At 45.9% G+C, this 14,920-nt stretch overlaps 1 protein-coding gene across 7 annotated transcripts in view; it reads left to right on the forward strand.

Moving 5' to 3' along the window:
* The window catches only part of ANKRD29 (ankyrin repeat domain 29), a 57,723-nt gene that overhangs the window by 34,781 nt on the left and 8,022 nt on the right, over nt 1–14,920 (forward strand). For all 7 annotated transcript variants that reach the window (XM_040632638.1, XM_040632639.1, XM_040632643.1 and 4 more), the window contains 3 exons: nt 7,458–7,556; nt 9,113–9,208; nt 11,985–12,083. In XM_040632638.1, the coding sequence (XP_040488572.1) occupies nt 7,458–7,556; nt 9,113–9,208; nt 11,985–12,083 (294 nt within the window). The remainder of the gene's footprint in view (nt 1–7,457; nt 7,557–9,112; nt 9,209–11,984; nt 12,084–14,920) is intronic.

Below are 14,920 nucleotides of genomic sequence, written 5' to 3' on the forward strand. Positions count from 1 at the left end.
GGGTGTTTAATAAAATAAGAATAGCTTTGGAGGAAAAAAAGCAATAGATTTTTCCTTTTTATAGGGGATATTAACCCCACTGTACCTTAAAGCCATAATGTTTTTATTACCTGCCGTGAGCTGATAATGAAAGGTTGTCTAGCCAGGTCAGACTAGCCCAAATTCTGTCTTCTTTGAAACTGTAAACTCGGCAAAAAAAAAAAAAAAAAAAAAAAAAGTAAACTCCACATATTTAATTCCCTTCCTAGAAAACAAGCAGGGTCATAAATATGGCAAAAGTGATAGTAGTCCCGGCTGACTTTGTCACAAGTTATGAGGAGGTTAAAAAAAAATAGCATAATTAAAGGTTTCCATTAAAATGGCCTATGCATGGTAGACTATGACATTGGCAGGGCATTTGGAAACCAGGGTTGTATTCTGACATCTCAGCTGACGCATGGAGTCCCTGTCAGAAAAGTCTTGAATTTATAAAATAAAGACAAGGATGTTTGCCCAATTTCATTTCTTAATGTTTTTAGATAGATCTGATTTATGATTTTTGCCCTTGCCATTCTCCGGGGTCCTGACATTTTATGGTGCCCTGTGACAGCATGTTAATGGAGTTGCCCTGAAATGATTCAGCCGACATTTGACCTGAGCTGCGGGGAATCTGACCACTAGTAGGAATGGCTTTTCCTTGTAACCCTATCGTGGGTGAACTAACTGAAAACCTTTCTAGGGTTTTGTGAGAAGGAATCAGAATCGCAAAGCCATAGGCAGACTTCGGAAAGACTAAGATCTTGATTTGAAACGTGAAAAATATTTCCTCCTAGTTTGTCCTGAAGAGGTCAAGAGTCACCGAGATCATTGTACTCTATAGTCAAGCTAAAAACTCATCTTCAGTCCTTTCCATGTGACCACGGCAGGTAGAGTTGATAACACGTCAAGCCTTTTTAATCACCAGCTAAGATGGCTATTTAGTCTGTTTTTCTGTCAACAAAATGCTTTGATATATACTTGTCCCGACACACCTCATCCACCTTATTAAACAGTACTGTCATAGAGGGGCAAGGGTCTGAGTGTTTACCCACGGCTGAGTCTGGCCTGTCATCACTCATCTCTAACTTGTCCTTTCAGTGTGCTAATCAGGATCTCTTTGAAGCCTGACAGAAAGGTCATCTTCTAAAGTGTCTTCGTTAGCCTTGGTTTGCACTTGTATGCAGAGATGCTGGGATAGTGATGGTCCTCCCAGGTTGCAAGCTTGGAGGGGCAAACCCAGTGGTGGGCAATGGGAGAAAGTAGGGCTAACGGATTGCCACAGTGTCCTGAGAGCTTGGGGGTGGAAGCAGACAGCAACAGGGAGGCCCCACTTGCTTGCATGCCCTCTGCCCATGGTAGGCACTCTGAAAAGGTATATTCACTCCAGAAGATACCCCATGGTTTGAGCAGAGCTCCAGTGAGGCCTGGAAGGCTGAAGACATAGTGATCAGTGGCTGCAAACCAGAACACAGCTCAGATGTAGGGCCCGAGCTCATGGCCAGGACACCAGTCCCAGGAAGACTGTAAGGGCCAGCTAAGGAACCACATCCACGTCTCTGGGTGGAGAGTAGCTTGTGAATTATGGGGATATGGATACTTAAGGAATGAAACATAGTCCATTTTGCTTGTTAATTGCATGACCTTGAGCAAGTCATTTACATTCCCTGAATTTCAGGGGTTTCTTTTGGCTTTCTCTTATTATTATTTTAATTCCAATACAGTTAACATACAGTGTTATATTAGTTTCAGGTATATAATATAGTGATTCACAGTTCTATATATTGCTCAGTACTCATCATGATAAGTATACTCTTAATCCCTTCACCTGTATCACTCATCTCCCCCCAACCCACTCTGGTAACCATCAGTGTGTTCTCTATAATTAACAGTCTGTTTCTTAGCTTGTCTTTCTCTCCTTTTTTATCCTTTGCTCATTTGTTTTGTTTCTTAAATTCCATACATGAATGAAATCATACGGTATTTGTCTTTCTCTGACTGATTGATTGCACTTAACCCTATAGGTCCATCCCTGTTGTTGCGAATGTCAAGATTCCATTGTGTGTGTGTGTATACGTGTGTGTATATCTTTATCCATTCTTCTGTCGATGAACACTTCAATTACTTCCATATTTTGCTTATAATAGGTAATGCTGCAATAAATATAGAGGTGCATATATCTTTTCAAATTAGTGTTTTCATATTTTTGGGGTATTCAGTAGTGGAATTACTGGATTATATAGTAATTCTATTTTTAATTTTTTAAGGAACCTCTATACTGTTTTCCACCTTGGCTGCACCAGTTTGCATTCCCACCAGCAGTGTAAGAGATTTCCTTTTTTTCCACATCCTTACCAATACCTGTTGTTTCTTGTGTTGTTGATTTTAGCCATTCTGACAGGTGTGAGGTGGTATCTCATTGTGGCTTTGATTTTCATTTCCCTGATGATGAGTGATGTTGAGCCATGTTTTCATGTGTCTGTTGGCCATCTGTAGGCCTTCTTTGGAGAAATGTCTGTTCATGTCTTTTCCCATTTTTTAACTGGATTATTTGTTTTTTGGGTGTTGCGTTGTATCACTTCTTTATATATTTTGAATACTAACTCTTTATTAGATATTCTATTTGCAAATATCTTCTCCCATTTTGTAGGATGTCTTTTAGTTTTGTCGATTATTTCCTTTGCCATGTAGAAGCTATTTATTTTGATTTAGTCCAGTGTTTTTTCATCTGTTAAACAAGGATAATTATGGTGCCTTTGCTATTATGATTTCTATTTCATCTAGGCCCCATTGGAAGAGAAACCCATCAGAAATCAGGGTTGCACTCTTTCTCTTATGAGCCATGTAGTCTCTGTCATCTCAAAGTCCCCTCTTGCCTTTCTTTCTCTCTTCCTACTCCTTTTTTTTTTAAGATTTTAATTTTTTATTTGACAGAGAGAGAGACAACCAGTGAGAGAGGGAACACAAGCAGGGGGGAGTGGGAGAGGAAGAAGCAGGCTCCCAGCGGAGCAGGGAGCCCGATGTGGGGCTCAATCCCAGGACTCTGGGATCACACCCTGAGCCGAAGGCAGATGCTTAATGACTGAGCCACCCAGGTGCCCCTTCCTGCTCCTTTTTTTTCTAGCATCCTCTCCCTACTCATCTTGTATGTAGTCCCTAAGTTCATAAGTCAGACTACCAAACTCTTGGGATAGTGATGTCATAGTTGCCACTAAGCTCTGCACACCAGGCCACAGTGGACTGGTTGGACTGTCCGTCCTTGATCTGAGCACCTGTGGATGGGGAGAATGGGGTCAGGCTGGGCAGTGCAGGCATCTGGTATCATCTTTTACAGATCTGTTATCTGGCCTGGAGACACCAGGCAGGGACCCAGTAATGAGAACTGGGCTCCAGGTCAGGGTAGGGCTGGTAGCAAAGTTGTCTTGGTATTGAACCCCCTCTGCTACCAATGAGATTCCTTAGATTTCTTGGGCCTCCAACTTAGAATTAATTGGTCCCCAAGACTTTCTGTTTGGCTTGAGCCTATAGATGGAAGTAGCTTAAGTGTGAGGACCAGAAGCAGCAGAAGCAAAAAGCTAGTGCCACTAAATATATTCATTCCCATGGAATAAAATGGTTTTAATGCATTTTCTAAATCATCTTTAGGACGCTAGCTAAAATGATCCAACATTTACTTTCTAATACAAATCATGTCATATGCTTCATCTCATGCTGTGATCTATCTGTAAAAATGTATTAGAGGATACTTGAAAACATTATCTCAGCTGGAAGGAGGGGATAACCCAGTCAGAAGGAGCCATACACATCACCTGTGTAACCATCTATCAGGTACATGAATCCTCTAACACTCCTGCTGAGTGGTAATCAGCCACTGCTGAACCCCTCCAGGCGTGGGGAGCTCATTACTACTATTGAGTCTTTAACCAGCCCTCACCACTGCTGTCTTACACCGAGCCAAAGTCTCACGTAGCTTTTACCCATCAGCCCTCTTTGTGCCACTTGGTATGCAAAATCGGTCTAAATCCTTTTCTGCTTGGTTTGCACACAAACAGTAAATGACAGCTGTCATAACCCCGTGAATATCCTGTTCTTCAAGCTAAGTGTCCTCTTTCCTTTTCTTAAAAAGGTGCCAGAGAGGTCCCAACTTCCTGTGATTTATTTCACTGTAATTTATTTGTTTTAACAAATTTTAAAACTGTGTATTTTTGTCAGGAAGTATTCAAAAACATATGAATTTTTAAATGTTTTTCCAACTCCAGTTCTCTCAAAACTCAACAAAAAGGAGCCAAGTTGACTTAATTTCTATCATTTTCATTGTGAAGTCATCTTTATAATGAAGACTCTGACCATTATAGTAGTAGGAAAAAATAAGAGAAACCAGGAACTGAGGTGTACAGAAGAAGGGGAAGACCTCTCTCCACAAACTAGATCATCAACTAATAAATACTTTGATTTGACAATAATGCTCCAACTCACATTCAACTTCCTGGGTTTAACTGCAAATCTCATTTTACCAATCATTCCTACCTGTTCCATCAGTTATCTCACAGGAAAACTGGGGAAATCAAAAAAAGCACATGGAATGTTTTATAAACAAAAGTACAAATTAAGGTGCTTATTGTTTTTCAGGATAAATATGCAGATTCAGATACCGTATTTTCTAAGCCCACGCTAGCCAGTCCTGTGCTCAGCACCTTCCTACACGTTTCCATGTGTATCTCTGAGAGGCTAACATTTTCGCAGACGAGAACAGAGGCGCAGGGTGATTTGGCTAAGGTCACATAACCCGGAGGTGGTGCCTTCTTTTTCCACCTACCGTGACTATTGCAATTAAAGTGATAAAAGTTCAGTGTTAGCATTACTGTTATGAACTGATCCTATTAATATTTGTTCCCAATATACCACCTCTCAACATTTTTCCACATGTTAGTATCAAAATCATTTTACTAACAAGCAAGCCCTTAGAAGGCACCTTGAACAAGCCACCAGCTGGCCTCTTTGCGCTGGCTGCCTTTCCTTGCCTGCCCTCTGGTGGACATAGTGACAAAGAACAAGTGAGCCCAGAGCAGGTAAGGAGGGACAAGAGCTTCCAGCACCCCACTCCCCTCTCCTGCCCCCTCCACCCCGCCCCCATTCCAGCGCATATCCCTCGGGCCACAGTCCGCTGGATTTCCGACACTGCCCGAACCAACCACGCCTGTCCAAGCCCCTGTGACTGTAAATGCTCTTCCTTCTACATGGAATGTGCTCCCCCCACCCCCAGCAAATCCTAGTCCTCCTTTAAGGCCTAGCTCAGATATCAATTGATCCCCATAACTGCCCCACAGTAAGCAGGCCCCTCTCCTGGTTCATCTTGGGCACTTTTGTCCATACTTTATTAAAGCACTGTAATCATCCTGAAATTTCCATGTGTCTTCTCCACTAGACTGGGTTCCGTTGAGGCCAGAGACCATGTCTTCTTTAGTATTCTGCCAGAGACTTAGAAGATACTTAATAATTATTGGTTGGTTGAGTGAATGAAGGAATGAATGATTCTAAATTGGGAGAAACAAATTAAGTAATGAATGTAGACATGCTTTGTAAAGGAAAGTACAAAGGAGGGTATTAATTCTGTTGCTAATAAGAAATCATCTTCAGATTCAAGAATATTCCCAAGGAGCCCTTGTAAAAGCATTAAGGGCTCTAAGTATTTGTCCTTCTTCCATCTTGTTTCATTCAGCACCTCTTCCCCATCTCTCCCAAGACACAGGGGTGCCACTGTCCTCCTACCACCCCGCAGCACCCCCAGATCCTTCTAGGCTCCTGATTTGCCATCCCCCACCACCCCACTCAGGCCTCTTTGTCCTCTGTCCCTTTGCTGGGACAGCAATGGGCGAGAATCCTGTGTCTGCTGTGGCTAGTAGACTGGAGTTGAAATTATATACTACAGCAGAAAATGAAGCTTTATGTTCTCTAACTGAATCATCTTGCTCTTCAGCCCCCATTCCCACTGATGAGTAATTCAGTCTTATCTGACCAAAACACTCCCATGGGGCCATATTACTGTCATTACCTCAGAGCCCAAGTTTAGTGGGTTATGGTTCCTCCACCTTCCTCATTGCCCTTCTTTCCAAAGTGGCCTAAGTCCTCAGAGGTCAGACTATCACCCTGGCATTAAGGTGGGGTGGGGACACTCATGTCTGGTCCTTGTGCTGGTTTGTCCAGCCTTTCCTGTCTATAAGTATCCTGAACTGGTACCTTGTTGACCTGTCATCGTGAAATCATGACCTTCTCTGGCCTTATCTTCCCAGCCCCAGGCTGACTCCGGGCCACTCTTTACCCAGCACTTCCAATTTCCCACAGGCAGGCCAGGACTCCCGGGTGCACAGATGTCTCGTTGATGAGGACCAGGGGTACTGGGGGATGTCTTTGGCCCATTGGCCCAGACTCCCTCACCCATTTCTATTATCTCTCTCAGGCACCAGCCAGGAGCAGGGCTTCTCTAAGAGGCCTGCAGTTTTCCTGGGTTTCATCCCAAGAACAGGAGAAAATCCTTTTCCATCTGAAATTCACCATAATTTATCTGGGTGCTTACCTAACCCAGATTCAAGCCAGGAGGAAAACATGGACACTCGCGTCTCTGACCTCCAGCTCCCCCACGCCCTCTCTAGAGCTTCCTTCCAGCACTAGAAGGGTTTTGTTTTCCTTTCCGTCTGGCAGGAACCACCCTCCTATCAAATCCTTCTCCCTCCCTTGGATGTTTCACCTTTTCTTCGCTGGAGCAACACCCCTCCGCTTCCTGGTGTAGGACTCACTTAAACAGGCTCTTTTGGGGGAACAATACACAGGAAATATTACCAAAAATGTCGCCCTGCTATAACTCGCTAGTGTGCATCCCCTCCCAGAAGAAACCATATCACATCCTGGGTAAAACTAAAGTCCCTAAAAATGACATGGCTGTGGGGGATTCTAGACACCAGAATAGAAGAGTGGGAGAAATGTCTTTCGTTCTCTGACCCTCACACATCACCTCCAAGGAAACTGCCCTCCTCCTGCAGGAACGAGGGCCCCCACTAAGCAGGGTGTGTTGTGTGAATCTACCAGTAAAGCAAACAAACTGATGGAATCTGGGGGAAATAAATACATGCTGGCCTCTCCACCCTGGCTTTGTCAAATTTGGTTCTGCCTTGGTGAGGAACTCAACTGCTTTCCCACTCCGTGTTGCGTGAAGTCCTGCACCACACTGCGGGCTAAAAGATCGTGTCATAAAATGGCTGTATTATAAGCCCAAACCCGAGTATTGGCAATCACGCAGGTGTTCCAGGCACTGCCAGATGCCCGTCTGTGTAAATGGGTTAAAATCCCCGTCCTCATGTGTCGGGGGCGCTGTTTGTGGGTGCTACCTTGCTGCTCGGCGGCTGCTGGATGGCCTGGTGTGAGCAAGCGTGTCCTCTCGCCAGCAGGACGGGACGGCGCCGCTGTGGATCGCGTCGCAGATGGGCCACAGCGAGGTGGTGAGGGTCATGCTGCTGCGCGGAGCCGAGCGGGACGCCGCCCGCAACGTGAGTCTGAGCTACAGCTGTGGCCCGTGGGCGCGGCGGGGTTGGGGGGGTAGTGCGTGCACCGAAGCTCCAAAATTCAGCCCGGCCTGGATGTGCGGAGAAAACGCGCCTTTATTTGGTCTGTAATTCCCCTGGGTTTTCGCCCACCCTCCACTGGCTCTTCAGCAGAAAAACAAAGTAAATGTCCGCGTCAGCTGAAACTTAGCAAGTGCTGCCCAGTCCCCCCAGGGATAAAATGTTTAATCCTCGGAGATCCTGCTCCACCTGTGCTGACTCCTGGATGAACCCGGGAGGATGCGGGAGGTAGGAGCCGGGGCGTCGGGCTGTCCTCCAGGGTGTCCTACGCCTGGCGCTGCGCCTCCCGCTGGCCCTGGACCGCGATGCAGGTGGCACGCAGCCTCTGTGTTATGGGGTCCGGTAGTGCTCCTGGGGCTCCGCCTCACCCGGTTTCCCTCGCTGCAGACCCCTGCACCACATCCCCCATTGGCCTCCACCTAGCAATGCTAATGTCACCGAAATGTGCCTCGATGGGCCCCACAGCAGGCCCTGCGGCCCATAGGAACTAAGGGCAGCTTGGGGAGACCCTGCTGCCTGACCACACAATGTCATTCACTTTTTTGGTTTTGGTTTGGTTTTTACAGTGTCTGGCCTTTTTCCCTTAGTATTACCCTTGCTATGTGACCCGCCTCCCTTCTCCAAGTCCGAGCCCAGAAAGGGGTAAAGACACATTCCTGCCTACTCCACTGTCCTCTCTCCCACTCTATCTCTTCTTCCCACATCTCTGAAACCAGAAAAGAAAAACCCTGTAATCTTATTTTCTTTCTTCCTGATTCCAGCTAAACCTTCAGACGAGGCTGGGATATTTCCTTTACTAAAGAACTCTGTGAGCTGAATACTCCAAACACAGCAATTGATACGTAAAAGCAGGGGGAAAAAAGGAATTTGGAAAATCTCTTCCCAGGCCAAAAAGTGATGACAGAGGCTGAATATAAATTCTTGAACTTGTCTCTGCATTTCTTTTTAACAGATTTCAATCGATCCCCTTCCTACTCCCCATCGACCCACCCCAGCCCCCACAGACAGATACATGGGGCACACTAGAGCAAGGCTGTGTATAAGACAAAGCAAAAAGAAAGGCACATTCAAAATTTAAAACAGTAAATACAGTTCAGTAATTATTTAAATCATTAAAAATAGTTTAACATTAATATCCACTAAGTCACAAACTGCAATGACTCTTTGGTCCATCTATGTCCTAAAATATATTCTTAATACTCCCCTCGCCCCTTACCCAGTGTTCTAAGGGACTGGGACCATGTGAATTCCCAAATGGCAGGGTTCTAAGACAGTAAGTCACATATTTTGTCTAGCATTCTTTCATGGAGAACTGAATATGCTCTAAAAGGCCCCTAGATTAGGAGACATGGCCCACTCGTACTTTGGTTTACTCCTTTCACCTGTTCTGACAAGCATATTCCTGGTTCTCAACTAACATCTAGTTCTTAGCCAACACACACATATGTTAATAGTCAACTTTTCTTTGCCTCTCTGTTAAGGATGGTACGACAGCATTACTCAAAGCAGCCAACAAAGGGTATAACGATGTTATCGAAGAGTTGCTGAAATTCTCACCCACCCTTGGCATTTTGAAGGTAAGACTTAAACAGAAATTTTACAATCTGTAGAAGAGAGGCTAAAAATTCAGAAGCCCATACCTGAGGACTGCAGGAGAAGCCGAGTGTAATTCACATGGTTAGTTGCGTTCTTGAAAGAACTTACCTACAATTTCTTAATGTTGGAGATTCATGGGCACTGGTTGCAATGGGGTGGTAAGAAGAGGGAACCAAAGTCTGTTGCTACTTAGGTTTCCAAGGGGGAAAAAATAGTAGTAATTAAATTGCTAACTTGGAAAGTAAACTGCCTTGATATCTATATCTATATCCATATATATATATCAATCGACTAAAACCTTCCACCACTCATGAAACACATGATTTGTGTCCCACGAAACATGGGGACAGGTGCTTATGTTTCTTCCCTTCATTATCTGCAGCAAAGAACCACACTGTTATCTTAGGTGAAAGAAAAGAAGCCTCACATATCCAGACACCTCAAAGAATATGTCATTCTGGAGAGCTGGGTCTGCCAGGAAACAGAACCCCAAAAGCCTCTTTTAAATTTTAACCATTTGAGACTAAGCTATTTCTAAATCACGGTATATACCAGAGGGTGGCAATTTTTTTTTTTAAGATTTATTTATTTATTTATTTGACAGAGATAGAGACAGCCAGCAAGAGAGGGAACACAAGCAGGGGGAGTGGGAGAGGAAGAAGCAGGCTCATAGCAGAGGAGCCTGATGTGGGGCTCGATCCCATAACGCTGGGGTCACGCCCTGAGCCAAAGGCAGATGCTTAACCGCTGTGCCACCCAGGCACCCCGGCAATTTTTTTTTTTTAATAAAGGGCCAGGGAGTAAATATTTTAGGCTTCGTGGGCCATATAGTCTCTGCTGGAACTGTTCAACTCTGCTCCTGCAGCATGAAAGCAGCCACGGTGGGGTGGGGGTGGGGGAGGGCAAAGGATGGCTACATGCCACTAACACTCTATTTATGACATTGTATTTCTGGAATTTCATATTTTCACACAGTAGTGTTCTTTTAATTTTTTCAAGTCTTAGTTTGCCAGGACATAGAAAAACAGGCCGCAGGCTAGATTTGGCCCACAGGCTGTAGTTTGCAGACCCCCAGTATACCCTACTGTTTTCTTAAATTGAGGACAGGAAACCTGTTCTAAACTTGGAACATTGGCTTCGCACTTTTGGGGATGTGCCCTCAGGCTTTATTGATGTATAAAAAGTCACCCTGTCCTTGAATGATCCCAGAGCCTTTTTGGACAGTCTGTATCTGATCTTAATATATTTAAGCTCTATTCTTGTGACCAGCTGATACAGGACTGCTGTTGTCAGAATGCTGGCCCTTCTCTCTGTCCCAATGAGCGACTTCTAACCTTCCATGAGCTTGGAAGCCGGAAAGCTACATTCATTAACATTGTTTGTAAAGTAAGAATGAATAGTGGATGAAAGGGGATTCTATGAATAAAAGAAATGAGCTTCAGAAATGGACTTTGTAATACCTAGTCTCGTTTCAAAGAGCTCTTTTTCACCTTGGTACTTTATTCTCAGCCATGTTGCGAAGAGATGAAGCTGTCGAGTTGGTGAAGATTTAGATGGGTGAAATGTTATCAGACAAGTGAGTTGTCATACATGTTATAAAAGCAAACGTGCTGCTTTGGAAAGGAAAATGCTACTTTGCTGGAATTTTTCTACAGGCATTACATTTTATAAAATAAGAAAATAGCTTATTATTATTATTGTAAATAGCTAATGTGGGAGCTAAGCTTGTATTTAGACGGTTTTGTAGACATACGCTCCTTCTGGAACATATGTCATGTGACGGCCCATCATTCTTACATCAGGCTGGTTATAGTCTCTTGCTCTCCCCTCCCAGAATCTGGCTACGTGCTGCACATAGATGCTTCCTTAGTTCAATAAATATTTGCAGTACATTTCCTAAAATGTCAGCAACCCATCCAGCGGGCCCTTCTGTGCTCAAAAATGCTCCAGCTCAGGGGTGCCTGGGTGGCTCAGTCGTTAAGCGTCTGCCTTCGGCTCAGGGCGTGATCCCAGAGTCCTGGGATCGAGCCCCACATCAGGCTCCTCCGCTGGGAGCCTGCTTCTTCCTCTCCCACTCCCCCTGCTTGTGTTCCCTCTCTCGCTGGCTGTCTCTCTCTCTCTGTCAAATAAATAAATAAATAAATAAAATCTAAAAAAAAAAAAGAAAAAGAAAGAAAGAAACCTCTGGAGAGAAACTGGATTTATTTGGGGGTAAAAAAAAATTCATTCTTTAAAAAAAAAAAAATGCTCCAGCTCAGGGCCTGGGGTTTTCCTCACCCCACATGCTCACCCTGTAACCCCACAGTGGGGCTCCCACCCACCTGAGGGAGTGGAGTGCAGGTAGCTGGGCTGACAGGTCGGCCCATTGGCTTGCCAGCCATTTCTCCAGCCTGGCTGGAAGCACGGAAACTATATATGTTGTCCTTGAAGAAAAAAACAAAATGTTTGACATAGCATTATTGCCTTTGCGGCAGCAAATTCTCATATATTTAAAACCGACGGACTGATCGTGAAGTCACGTGCACCCTGGGCCAGATCTCTTGTTTCACTTGCAGAAGGGCCTTGGCAGTATTTGTACTGACCGTGCGCCGTGGACCCGAGGACACTATTAGATGCCGAGGGGCCTTGGAAAGGGACTGTGAGGGAGAGCAAAGCTCCGACCTGAGTCTCCTCCTTCAGGCTGGTTTACGATGAAAGCCGGGCTCGGTGCCGAAGGCTGCGAGCCCACTCCCGACACTCACTGTCGTTTTCTCTTAGAATGGGACATCGGCCCTCCACGCGGCGGTGCTCAGTGGGAATATTAAAACAGTCGCGCTGCTCCTGGAAGCAGGGGCGGACCCAGCCCTGAGAAACAAGGTACCGGCCTTTCCCTCCCTATCTTTTAACTCCTCTGGGCGCCTGTGCAAAAGAGATAAAGGCAGTTTCTACCTAAGCCAAGATAACCCGTCCCGTGCACCCTGGGCCAGATTTGTTTCACCTGTAAAAGGACGTTGGCGGTACTTACACTGAGCACCTGCTGTGTGCTGTGTACCTGAGGACTCTATCAGATGCTCACATGCCTTTGAAAGGGATTGCGAGGAAGAGCCAGGCTCTGGCAGGAGTCTCGTCGCTCAGGCTGGCCCCAGCCCCTCTCTTCCTATCTCGGCGCAGCGAGGGCGTGCGAAGCTGTCAGTAGGTGGGAACGAGCAGTGCATCTAGACCCAGAGAACTGTTCTAAAAACCCTGGCTCTACCGTCGGTGGTTGTGAGCTAACAGTGGTGCGGCTTCCAGGATGGGGCTGGGGGTAGTAGGCGGGGAGTAGAGTTATGGGCTCTGCCATCAGAGAGCTGTCCTAAAAACATCAACGTCCTAGGAGTTTACTGCTCTCCTGCACACGGCAGATGTGCGTATCTTGACGACTGCTCGAGCTTTCTTTGGAGAGTAGAAGGGAGAGGGGGAAATGTTGTTAATAGGACTTTGCACCGCTGTTCCAAACCAACCTACATTTTTTATAGGCCCAAATCCTTAGTTTACAATTAGGTCAAACGTGGTGGGGAAGATGCCCAGTACCCATTGTTTCCTGCTCAGCATCCGCATTGGCAGTCAGGGGTAGAGCCTGGGGGGGAGAGCCGCGTAGGGGAGGTCTTGAGAGAACACTAAACTGTGAACTTTTAAAGGAGGAAGTGGGAGTGGTGCTTATCGATAAAGGAAGGTATGAAAAGCATTTCACTTTATACTTATATACTATTTGAGCTTTTATAAGTATCTATTGCTGTGTTAATTTCTTTAATAATGAAAGCAAACACAGAGAACCTTTTTCATGACATTTTGAAAAGGAACCATTAAGAGGTGCAATTAGACAACATGCCAAGAGTCTCTTTTATTTTCCTTTTACTTAGCATGTGGGGTTATTATTTCCTTGTTCTTACCATTAGAGTGCTTGAAGACAGCACTTCTGCTTATCTCTTCCTGAGATACTCGGATTTGTTTTCCATCAGCTGGCCTGGCTGTGTGATAAGCCAGCTGAAATCAGACGTATGCTCTTATCTTTAGACCCTGGACACAGACTTCCTGAAGAGATCGATCTTCCTTGCTAAGCCACCCAGTAGCATATGGAAACTGAAAAAACATGCAATTCTTTGTTTGTCTGCTGGGATTTCAGCAATAATGGTTACGGGGAATTTCCAGTGACCAAAATGCTGGACTTTGGATTCTCCCTAAAGCTACTTGCCTGTATAGAGATATAGAGAGACTGCCCGTGCTGGAGTTTCATACACCAGAAGCCCTTAGACAGCTGGGAGTCATTGTCAGGGAACCCCACCCCCATCCCACCATCCACCAGCCACCCCACAGAAGCCAGCCTCTTAGAGGCCGCTCTAGAAGCAAGGGTGTTGGGATTCGGGCCGCCACCCAGGACTCTGGAAGGGGGTGTTCCTCACCGTCATTCATTCAACACATACTGAGTACCTACTAGATACCACGCACAGTGCTGTGCTCTGGGGAGACAGTGGTGAAGGGAGTTCCCATGATCTCTGCCTTCAAAGAGCTCAGAGTGTAGTGAGGAATAAAGAGAATTAAATAAGAAATTGAAATACAGTGACAAGAGCTAGCTATCAGCAGGGAAGTAATAAATGCTACTGGAAGCTTCCCAGAGGAAATGACTTCTCAGCTAATACAGAAGCAATCTTCTGCTCCAGGGGTGGAGTTCTGCTCTGGGACTGTGACGCGGATGCCTCAGGAGAGGGTAACCAACGGCCCCAGTAGCCACTCTCCACACTGTAGCTGTCCCCATGGGTGCCTGCCCTGTGTTCCCAATACTGCCAGCTGAGGGCTCAGAACACAGCTTCTCCCAGGAGCGGTGGGGAAAGAGAGTGTTTTGATGCTGTGGTATCATGAACATGGGCCTGCAGTCCTGCTCCATAATGAATAAGATGGCCTTTGGGGGCTAGCCTGGGGCACTAGCAGTCATAATAGTCCATACAACCTCAGCCACCTGAGAATTCAGTGGGGACCAACCTGGAGAGAGGAGGAATGAGACCAGGATTTTAGAACTGTATGGATGACACATAGAACGCTAACGCGATTGACCAAAACTTGACAACACAGTTTGAGGATATAAGCCTTTTTCAACGGTAAAGGTTACGCACGGGAGCTGTAACAAGCAAGCTTGTAGATAACGTACAGTTTCTTAGATCTCCTCTGCCTCCTGACCATAGAGGATCCTCTGGCTCCCTGCCAACCTGCTCACCAAGGACCAGGAACCCATGTGAAACAGCTCCATTATTCCTGAATATACTCCGAGACTAGATGGAGCTTCCGTCTGTCTCCCGGGAGCGTTTCTGCGCAGGCCCGGGCTTTAGGCCTGTACAATGTCTGTGCCCACAGGAACTAATAGTAGAATTTGAAGCCTCTAGAGGGGCCTCTGGTCTATAGTAACATAGCATAATATTTTCCTGCCCAATTCCATCCAGCATCAGCATCAAGGGTCCTTTGTAGTGGACTGGGGTGAGGCCAGAGGACATGCTGTGCAGAGGACCATTTGTGGCAAACATAATTCCCAGCAACTCCGTGCAGAATTCCTGACAAGCAAGGTCCCAGCTAGCAGGTGGGGGGGGGGGTTGTCAAAGAGCAGGACCCAACCTAGAAGGTAGGGACTTCAGAAGTCTCACCTAGGATCAGGGTCCCAGATAAAGCGGGGGGGGGGGGGTTCCAGG

This window comes from Ursus maritimus, unplaced genomic scaffold (genome assembly GCF_017311325.1).
Source record: "Ursus maritimus isolate PB19 unplaced genomic scaffold, ASM1731132v1 scaffold_18, whole genome shotgun sequence".
NCBI lineage: Eukaryota > Metazoa > Chordata > Mammalia > Carnivora > Ursidae > Ursus > Ursus maritimus.